Source organism: Bombina bombina, chromosome 1 (genome assembly GCF_027579735.1).
Source record: "Bombina bombina isolate aBomBom1 chromosome 1, aBomBom1.pri, whole genome shotgun sequence".
NCBI lineage: Eukaryota > Metazoa > Chordata > Amphibia > Anura > Bombinatoridae > Bombina > Bombina bombina.
Genome location: NC_069499.1, coordinates 337,701,716 through 337,712,118, shown reverse-complemented (window position 1 = coordinate 337,712,118; position 10,403 = coordinate 337,701,716). Strand labels below are relative to the sequence as shown.

At 35.8% G+C, this 10,403-nt stretch overlaps 1 protein-coding gene across 1 annotated transcript in view; it reads right to left on the bottom strand.

The window, feature by feature from the left end:
- Window positions 1–804: 804 nt before the first annotated feature.
- Window positions 805–10,403, bottom strand: part of LOC128645268 (keratin, type II cytoskeletal 8) — a 98,608-nt gene continuing 89,009 nt past the window's right edge. Inside the window, exons 6-9 of the mRNA XM_053698122.1 lie at window positions 10,247–10,372; window positions 9,286–9,506; window positions 8,304–8,350; window positions 805–1,252 (exon numbers count right to left, since the gene is read on the bottom strand). Of these exons, the coding sequence (XP_053554097.1) occupies window positions 1,113–1,252; window positions 8,304–8,350; window positions 9,286–9,506; window positions 10,247–10,372 (534 nt within the window). The 3' untranslated portion in view covers window positions 805–1,112. The remainder of the gene's footprint in view (window positions 1,253–8,303; window positions 8,351–9,285; window positions 9,507–10,246; window positions 10,373–10,403) is intronic.

Here is a 10,403-nt window from a genome sequence, read left to right as displayed (position 1 = left end):
TTAATATTCATGATAAAAATTCACTTAGATGTGGTGAAGTGGAGCGTTGTGAGGTTTTACCAATCTCTATGGGATATTCATATAGTGCCTCAGGTATGCTCAGGGTCTATTTTAAGACCCTTCTAACAACATTTTTTAATTAATGCTTTTTTATACCATTTTCTAAGTATTTTGTGCTAAAGAAATTAGACTTTAAGGAAGTGCTAATGAAGTGGGTTTTTCTTTATAATAACAAAAATATGGTTGATCTCAGCAATTCAATAAAAAGACAGCAAATTATAACTGTACGCCTGTGCTTAGTGACACATTAAAGGGACAGTGTACTCAATGATATTCTGTTATTCATATGAAAGAGCAGCCATTTTAACATGTTAACAATAAATTAGTGTAGAAAATGTCAAATAGAGGTTAAGTTTAAAGTTAAACTAAAATAATATGCCTGGCTGCTACGAATATATCATTGCTCACTGCATGGTAAGACAACTAACACAACAGTTTTAGTGAAGATAGATAAGTCTCCACAAGACTGGAAATATGATATTGACCTATTCATAATTCCCCTTTTCCTGGAACAAGGAATAAAACAAACTGAGTACAATTTCCCTTTACAACAGGCCCTGACTCTGGCACACTTTTGCACTACGTACAGAATCTCATACGCTTATTTTTTTTTGCTCCACATAACGGTAACAAGTAAAGGTTTGCATAGTAACTCCCTTTTGTTTAAATATTCAGTGACAAATTATTAACTAGGTGTGTGCAAAATGGGTTATTATAAGTAATTTTTATTACCATGGTCCGTAATGTTTTAAACTGATCTTTTATTAATGCTTGTATTAAGTATGTTTGCAAGTGAATAAAGTTAGCGCAAGGTAAATGCATGCACAGTTTCTTTTAGCGGAAGTGATGTGAGATAGCTGATGGTGCTCACAGCAGGTCATTATGATAAGCTCTTCACCAGTAACTAGGGATGTGGTCGCTTAAGGTCTTCTGTACGCAGATTTAGACAACAAGATTACAAAAAGTGGTTTAAAGTCGAAAGATGGAAGAATATTCCTAAGCTTTAAGTCACCCTACAAAATGTAGAGTGGAAGACAAGATATCCTCATGACTTATTCCTCTGTGAAATGCCTGGCTTCAGACAGATGCTTTCCGTTGGCTGACTCAATAGTCTTGATAAGAACAACTTTCTTCCCACTGGGTGAAATCCTTGAAGTTGGAGAAGATTTCAGATCAAAGTTGAACATGTTGGCTGTGTAGGAAAATAAATAAAATTAAATAAAACATATATTTTTGAAAAAATACAAAAAACAAACCTGCTTGTGTACAGGATTAATATATTATGGCTAAATTCACGATTTTGTAATAATTACCTCGAAGAGATTTGTTAATCTAGTTGTCTAATAAAATTAAGACAAGCGAAAAGTTCACAAACCTAGCCAAGCTTTGGCTGCAGAAGAAAAATTATAACTTGTGCAAGTTCATATTGAGCTAATTAACGACTTTCAGCTTGCTGTATACAGCTGTTTATCAGCTCATCTTTATGCCTTACTCTCGTAGCTGTAATATTTAATACTGAAAACTTAAATAATTATTACTAATGCAGATTAATTAGTTTAGTACACATGTGCATATTTATTGCAGATGTGTCAGATTAGTCAAAGGTTGGAAGAGCAAAACATACCCTGAGATGCTAAGTTTCCCTAAAAATTATCACTTTTCTGGATGTTAAAGGGCCATTATACACTCAAAAAAATATAGGCTATTTAAATTAAGCACCAAAAGAAGATAAAGTTTATAATTGACATGTGTTAGCAATTTTGCTGCTAACTCTCCTAAAAATGATTATAAAGTTTCTAATCTTCTCAGTGCATGAGAATACGAACGTAATCTCCACTAGCTTTAGAGCCAGGCTTTTTCTACACTCCCATGCTGGAGCTGTCTGTGTAATAGATAAGCCTGTCACAAATCCCCTCACCTCTCTCAGCCATTTCTTCCTGACTGTTTACACTGGATGGGCACGATCTCACTCCCCCCTCTCTCCTCCCGGTAAGCATTCAGTAGACACAACTGGAATATTCCACTCACAGCTCTGTGAAACATGACCCTGAGATGTTTTACAGAGCTGTGTGTGAAAATATTCAGAGTGCCGTAGTGATGACAAAGAGGGAGTCAGATATATGCACAGTTGCACTGTTTTTTTTTATATGGGCAGATGTATTTTACATGTATATCAGCTGAGCCTGAGAGATGTAGAGCATTTAATTGTAACACTAACAAACTGCACATGAGCTAAATCACAGGGATTCTACCCCAGCAGTGTCTCAGTTTTATCTGCACCTCGGCAACATTCAGAGTTCCGCCCCAGCTACTCCCACTCTCCTGCCTCCTCATAAATAGCGGAGCTCTGGATGTTGCCGAGGTGCAGATAAAACTGAGACACTGCTGGGGTAGAATCCCTGTGATTTAGCTCATGTGCAGTTTGTTAGTGTTACAATTAAATGCTCTACATCTCTCAGGCTCAGCTGATATACATGTAAAATACATCTGCCCATATAAAAAAAACAGTGCAACTGTGCATATATCTGACTCCCTCTTTGTCATCACTACGGCACTCTGAATATTTTCACACAGCTCTGTAAAACATCTCAGGGTCATGTTTCACAGAGCTGTGAGTGGAATATTCCAGTTGTGTCTACTGAATGCTTACCGGAAGGAGAGAGGGGGGAGTGAGATCGTGCCCAGCCAGTGTAAACAGTCAGGAAGAAATGGCTGAGAGAGGTGAGGGGATTTGTGACAGGCTTATCTATTACACAGACAGCCCCAGCATTGGGGCTGGCTGTAAAGGACACTAGATAGGGAGTGTAGAAAAAGCCTTGCTCTAAAGTTAGTGGAGATTACGTTCGTATTCTCATGCACTGAGAGGATTAGAAACTTTATAATCATTTTTAGGAGAGTTAGCAGTAAAATTGCTAACACATGTCAATTATAAACTTTATCTTCTTTTGGTGCTTAATTTAAATAGCCTATATTTTTCTGAGTGTATAATGGCCCTTTAACTAAAAATGGCTAAAAGCAATCCTTACCTCCTTACATAATTTTTGTGCAAATGTAAAACGGAAAATTAAATTATATAAACCAGATGCAAAACAAAAGCCAAGACAACTTTACACAGCCCTATTTAAAACGCTTTATGATACAAAATTAAAAACACCACCTATGTGTGTGTAGGTTTTTCTAATTGTACGTCTTTGTCAACTGCGCCTTTTTGGTTGAACCTAGGGGAGCGGTTGGTAGTGGCCCAGTCCATCTTTACAATACATTCACTACTGGCAATTTTTAATATCTTTATGAAACTGAGATAGTGTAAAATGAACACTGCTTTATCTATGTTATACAGCTTTGTTTTACTGTAGCAGAAATATATGGAATATACCCCTGAAAGAAATGTGGCAGTGGTGCTGCTTAATGTAGATGGCTAAGATGCTTCTCAAGAATTAACAAGATTTCTTCATTCTGGTAGTGAGTAAATATGAATCTTCACTAGTGGGTAAATAGTGTTATGTATTATATTATTTGTGGGTGGAATGCGGAGATGTATGTGAGCTCATGCGCACTGACAGGGTAGCAAATTCAGACGGCTAGTAACAAGTCTCAACGCTTTGTCTGCGCATGCCTGCTGTGCGCACCCTTGAAATATACATAAACTTAAAGGGCCATGATACCCAAATGTTGAAACACTTGAAAGTGATGCAGCATAGCTGTAAAAAGCTGACTAGAAAATATCACCTGAACATCTCTATGTAAAAAAGAAAGATATTTTAGCTCAAAAGTTCCTCAGTAGCCACATCCCATTGTAAAGGACTTCTAAGCAGCAAATCAGTATGTCTGTCCCGGGACAGCTAAGGGAGTGAGCTTTCGTGCACACTCATCTTATATCCCTATTTAGTTTAAGGAAGGTTACTATGAAATCTAATGAGAGTTAAAGGGACAGTCTACCATAGAATTGTTATTGTTTTAAAAGATAGATAATCCCTTTATTACCCATTCCCCAGTTTTGCATAACCAACACAGTTATATTAATATACTTTTTACCTCTGTAATTACCTTGTATCTAGAAACCTTCTTCCAGCCCCTGATCACATGACTGTGACTCTTTATTATCTATTGTCTTAAATTTAGCATTGTTTTTCGCTAAATCTTAAATAACCCTCTGTGCCTGATCACAGTGTTATCTATATGGCCCACATGTACTTTCTGTCTCTGTGTTGAAAAGAGATTTAAAAAGCATGTGATAAGAGGCAACCCTCAAAGGCTTAGAAATTAGCATATGAGCCTACCCATGTTTAGTTTAAACTAAGAATACCAAGAGAAAAAAGCAAATTTGATGAAAAAAGTAAATTGTAAAGTTGATAAAATTAAAAGTCCTATCTGAATAATGAAAGTTTAATTTATACTAGACTGTCCCTTTAAGTCAAATCTCATGAGATCACAGTAAAAGAGTTCATGACCTCAGCACTGTTGATGCTGATTGGTTGCTGTTCATTTCTTCTTTTTTTTTTTACCTGCAGCTTGGCAGCAGCTGAGTATAACTTTTTACACAGAACTTACTCTGCTGAGGTAAAATATCTTCCTTTTTTACATAGAGATGCTCAGGTGATATTTTACTGTCAGCTTTTTACAGTTATACTGCATCAGTTTCAAGTGATTTAGCATATGAGTATTATGTCCCTTTAAGTAAACAGTTTGACCAATAGTAATTTACAGCTCCATATATCATCACAATTAAAGGTGACTCCTAAAAGCGCTGCGCACACCCTCGATGCAGGGGTAGACCTACAAAGAGTTCTAATAAAAATATTAAAAAGTGTACTACCACTTTTTTTTTATCTCTAACTGCTGCCGGTCTGCTCATTACCCCGCACACCTCTTAACTCCCATGCTATAGCATGCCTAATGCATGTGCATTGAACTCCCTACATTGTGAGCTGAGCACTCTATTACCCAAAATGGACATACAGGCATACTATGGAGGCATTGCGGCACCCACCCTGCTCACCACAACAATTTGCTTGACATCTGGAATTTATTTCTGGAAGTGGCGGCACACACCCGGCTTGCTTACCGGTCTGTACAATCCAATTCCTAGGATTGCAAAAATCGGTAAGCAAGCCGGTGTGTGCCGCTTCTTACAGAAAGAAATTCAGCTGCCAAGCTAATTTTTGTGGTGAGCCAGGAGGGTGCCGCAATTCCTCCATATAATGCTGTGTTGTCCATGTCGAGTAGTACAGCGCGCAGCTCGCTATGTAGGGAGCTCAATCCACATGCACTAGGCATGCTATAGCGTGGGAGTTAGGAGGTTGGCAGGGCGATGAATAGACCGGGAAATTACTTTTTCACCTCAAAGACATAGCTGTGGTGGTGATGGACAAAGTCTGAAACTTCTGGAAGTAACATGTGTGAGTTTGCCTTTGCTTGACCATTTAAAGAGAGAAAATGACTAGGGATGGGCGAATGTTTCTAACAATTCGAAATTTAAAACAAATTTTGATACATTTGTTCGTTCGAATTGAAATTTGAATGTTTATATAAAATTCTAACATTCTATTTTCGAATTTTCGTTTTCAAATTTTTAAATAAAATTCGAAAATATTCGTTCGAATAATAGAATGTTTAGCTATGTATTCATTCAATTTCGAAATGTAATATTCGAATGTGACATTCGAATTCGAATGTGACATTTAAATTTGAAATAGTATTTCTAGTCTACAACTGTGTTTAATAAATGTAATATTCGAATTCGAATGTCACATTCGAATTTGAAATAGTATTTCTAGTCTAATACTGTGTTTTAAATGTGATATTCGATTTGAATGTGATATTCGATTCGAATGTGACATTCGATTCAAATGTGACATTCGAATTCGAAATAGTATTTCTAGTTTAATACTGTTTTATAAATGTAATATTCGAATTTGAATGTGACATTCGATTCGAATGTGATATTGAATTTTAATGTGACATTCGAAATAGTGTTTCTAGTCTACAATTGTGTTTTATAAATGTGACATTCGAATTTGAATGTGACATTCGAAAACTGTAAAAAACATTTGAAAATCGAATTTTTAAGAATATTCGTTCTTATCAACATTTTATTATGTAAATCGAATTTCTACAATAACATTCATTCTAACATTCGAATTCAGATATAAACACATTCGCCCATCCCTAAAAACGACCCAAGAAGGTCTGTAACTTAATAGAGCGGCTTCACCTTCACAAAACTCTGATTTTAAAATGTGTGTTAAAGTGTGTATTTATGTATGTGAGTGAGAGTATTTGTGTGTATATATGAATGTGTATGTACATATATATATATATATATATATATATATATATATATATATTGTGTGTGTATATATGATTGTGTATGTAAATAAATATATTTGTGTGTGTTTTGATAAAAATTATTTTATTAACAGTTACTTATAATGTTTTAAATGTTATAGTTTAACATTTATAATAAACTAAATAATAGTAATAATATATGTGTGTTTGTGTATATCCATTTGAGTGTATATATGTGTGCGTATATGTGTGCTTGCATCAGTGGGTATGCTGATGCACCATTGAGTTACCTTTTTTATAAGGAGGGCCCAAAAAAAAATTCTTGCACCAGGGCCCTCTGTTCATTAGGTCCGCCACTACCACAATATGTACATAAACTTAAGAAAACAGTTTGTCCAATAGTAATTTACAGCTCTATATATCATCACAATTAAAGGTTACTCCTAAATTCATTAACTGTTTGTAAGTTAATACATTCACTGTTAATTGTGATGATATATAAAGCTGTAAATTACTATTGGACAAACTGTTTACTTAAGTTTATTTACATTTCAAGGGTACAAAATTTTAAGGGTTCGAAAGGTAGCGAATTCTGACTGGGTAGCAAAAATTGACAGAATACCATTTGGATCTTTTCATAGCCAGATTGATTCTAGTCACAGATCCCCACAATAAAATCTCTGCAAATCCAGATTTTAGTCAATCCGGCTTCGAAAAGATCCGATCAGCAAAAGCAGTTGTCTACTTCCACATTCGGCTATGAATGGACATTCCTATTATTTATGTAATTTTATGTAATTTAAAGGAACATAAAAGTGTAGCACATCTAGACTGTAATAAAAAGGACATTGAATTCTAAACAAAATGACTATTGTGCATATAAAGGAGCATGCTTGCATAAAAAAAGGTTAAAAAAAGTTAAAGCTGTTTATTTTGGTTTTGAACAGGAAGCACGTGCCTGTATATAACTGAACACTAGGGAAGGTGATGAATATTTTCGAGAGTGTGTAGCTAAACTGGTGATAATCTTCTAAAATAATTATTTCTAGTGCCCATGGTGCTTTTGTCTAAAATGTAAAGAGACATTAAAGTTATTTGAATCATAATATACTGCATATAAACAATGAACCTGTTGTTTGCTGATCTATGGCATGGATTTAAAAGAAAAATAATTTTTGAAAGTGCTAAAATTACAGCTAGCAAATTGTTATAAAATTTTCCACCCCTGTCCTAGGGACTGATTACTCACTGGCAGAACTTGCTTTTAAGATGGCCTCCCTAAGATGCAATAACAAATATAAAATAATGCCCCTTTAAGTGATTTAGTGCCAGATTACAAGTGGAGCGCTAAATATTGCTTTCGCAAAAGCGATATTAGCACTCCACTGAGTAATACCAGCGCACGCAAATGTGCGTTGGTTTTACAAGTTGAGCGCAATGCGAACATGAGCTCGCGTTTACATTGCTAGGAAGCATTGCTTATATGTATATACACATATTAACACACACATATATATAAAAGCATATACATATATATTTACAGGGAACACACAGTTTCCATAGACCATAATGTAAATACACCCCAGACCAGCTCCCTTTAGACACCAAAAACTTTTTAATAAAGTTAGTCACAATTGATTTTGGGGGAATTTGGTGGAAATTTATAAAATTAACCAGAGATCTGATCTCTGGTTAATTTGATAAGCGCTAATTGCTAGTGCAAACTCGCAGTAGCAATAACAAGCCACTTGTAAATATTATTACTTGTAAATAGTATTTAATAACATAATGACTGGTGAGGCTAGACAGGCTGAAGACGCTCTAGGGAGCCGGAAAAAACCCCATAGCACACTTGCGCTACAGTTTGCGTGCCATTCGTAATCTAGGCACAAGTGAGCCAATGACATGAGGCAAATATGTGTAGAAATCAATCACCAGCTAGCTAGGAAACTCACCCATTCTGTCAATAGCACTGAGTTTTGAATTTGAATGGTTTTTCAGCCTGAAAAAGAAGGAAAGAATACTGTAGTTTAATAATGCAAATGTTTCACGTTTTTAGCAGGAAAAACAAACAAACCTGAACTGCATGCTGTATTCATCAATAAGCAAACTTACAAATGCAACTATTGGGTATATTTCAAATCTTTATGTAGTTATGGTCAGAAGTGAAGTTAGTTTAACTGTCATTAAAACGATATTAAATCTCTATATAACAATTCTGTTTGAATGTAGCAGGCCACACAAAATACCTCAGGGATAATTCCAAGGCATCTGTATTTCCTACACTGTATGGGTAACATATAAAAAGCTTTTTGAAGACCAACGGAGAATAAAAAAAACAAAAACGTAACGAGGGCAAGAAACTACCAAAGGTACCAACATTGTAGCTGTGTAATTTTAGCTGTATTATATAGGATAGCAGAAGGTCCGGCTTGGGAGCCACAAGCATTGAAGTTCCTGAGCAGGACATGGCTGGTGAGGTGCCCCTGCTTTTAATGATGGGGTGACCAGCTGTGATTTGCTCTTTAACTGCAATACTTGTGGCTGCTTTTTGGGTTTTCAACACATAGGCCTAGATTACAAGTTGAGCCATACTGATTGCACTCATCATGTTGCTTGTACCCTGGACTCGTGCAGTCAATATCACTTGATTTAAGACACTTCTTGGAAAGAACACAACAGAAATCATCTCACATATCTGCCCAGTAAACATTCTTATTTACTAAAGTAACATGGAAAACCAAAGAAATAGACAGTATAGAGTAATTCTCATCATACCATGTTGGCCCATACAGAAAGCTTATTAGTTCATTTAGAAGGCTGGAATATACCTCTTGAGGTATTTTTTGTTGTTGAAAATACTTTACAATATTATTTAAAAAATGTCAACATTTACTTATAACCTTGTTCATTCAGATTTCCATCCTGTACACTTACCTGTTCTCCTCTCCCTCTAGTAGCTTCCTATAAGTTGCAATCTCAATATCTAAAGCCAGTTTGGTGTTCATCAGATCCTGATATTCCCGCACTTTACGGGCCATGTCCTGCTTTGCCCTTCTTAGTGCTTCCTCTAGATCTTGTGCATGGGCTTTGGCATTCTGGACAGCTTGTTCCCCTTGTTCTTCTGCTTGAGCAATTGCACTTTCCAGATTTGCACGCTAAAAAGGAAAATGTTAGTGCGCCTTACAGTTCCATTAAATATAGGAAGGAGGAGAAGCCATAGAAACAGTAAAAGCAATGCATTTGCGGAAAGTTAATTTATCTCCTATATTGTCTCTATTTCTTTATAAAATAAGTTCAGGCCTGATATTCACTATGACTGACTTCTGCTCTCATCCTATTAATCTTGATTTACTATTCACACTTGTGGCCATTTCGTTGATTTTTCTGCAGTTATGTATTTATTTTTGTGCAACCTTATGTTTTACTCACTCTCCCACAACTGTCAATTTTATATCATATTTAGTTCATACATATTTCTCATGACTGAGCAAGAAGTTGTTGATTTCTTCCTGCCAGGCGCAGAGACCAGCAATAAATCCTTCAGCCAGACACATGTAGAGTAGTGAAAAACGCTATTTGCCAGTCACATATGAGGCAGCAATTGACTCCTTTAATCTATTTTAACAGCCCAATACAGGTCAGTTATTACCTTATTATCCCAGACACAAACAGGGAAATAATTAACAGCTAATCACTGTTTTCTAAGTGACTGATATGAAGATATTAATAACTAAATAATGAGACCTCACCTTGTGGCAATATATGGATTTAAGGGAAGCAAGGAAGATGCTTGCAGCCTACTGAGACTCTGCTACCATCCACAACGTCTCTAGTACATGTTTATCCTAAACCTTTCTACACAGCCATTTTCCCGATTTTTACATTTCCAAAATACCTGTGTTTTTAGGGCTTCGTTATCATTGTTGACACGTTGAATTGTTCGGTTCAAGTCAGACAGTTCATTCTTTAGAGCCTTCAGCTCATCATTACTCCTTTTGCTTTGATTTACTAAGTCATCGATCTGTAAGGCAAAATAATCATGTTCCCAGTTC